The 239-nt window shown below is 60.7% G+C and overlaps 1 protein-coding gene across 1 annotated transcript in view; it reads left to right on the forward strand.

Moving 5' to 3' along the window:
• The window catches only part of LOC119585401 (SUN domain-containing protein 2-like), a gene marked incomplete in the record, with an annotated part of 88891 nt that overhangs the window by 84528 nt on the left and 4124 nt on the right, over nucleotides 1-239 (forward strand). Inside the window, 1 exon segment of the mRNA XM_037934064.1 lies at nucleotides 78-239. Within this exon segment, the coding sequence (XP_037789992.1) occupies nucleotides 78-239 (162 nt within the window).

Here is a 239-nt window from a genome sequence, read left to right on the forward strand (position 1 = left end):
GGCATTTAGAAATAAACTACCTTTAAGGAAGATCTGACCAAGGAACAGCATTCTTACCGCGTGTTTCTCTCCCCCAGCTTGCCGCCCGTCGCGGGAGGCCTGGAGGTGGAGAAGGAGGTCCTGAGCGCCATCGAGGCCCGGGGTAGCTCGGTGGTCAACGTCACCATCAGCCCCGCGCGGGTCCTCGACGACGGGGTCCACAACGTCCACAGGAAGGTCCTCACGCAGCATCTGAAGGG

This window comes from Penaeus monodon, chromosome 19 (assembly GCF_015228065.2).
Source record: "Penaeus monodon isolate SGIC_2016 chromosome 19, NSTDA_Pmon_1, whole genome shotgun sequence".
Taxonomy (NCBI): Eukaryota; Metazoa; Arthropoda; class Malacostraca; order Decapoda; family Penaeidae; genus Penaeus; species Penaeus monodon.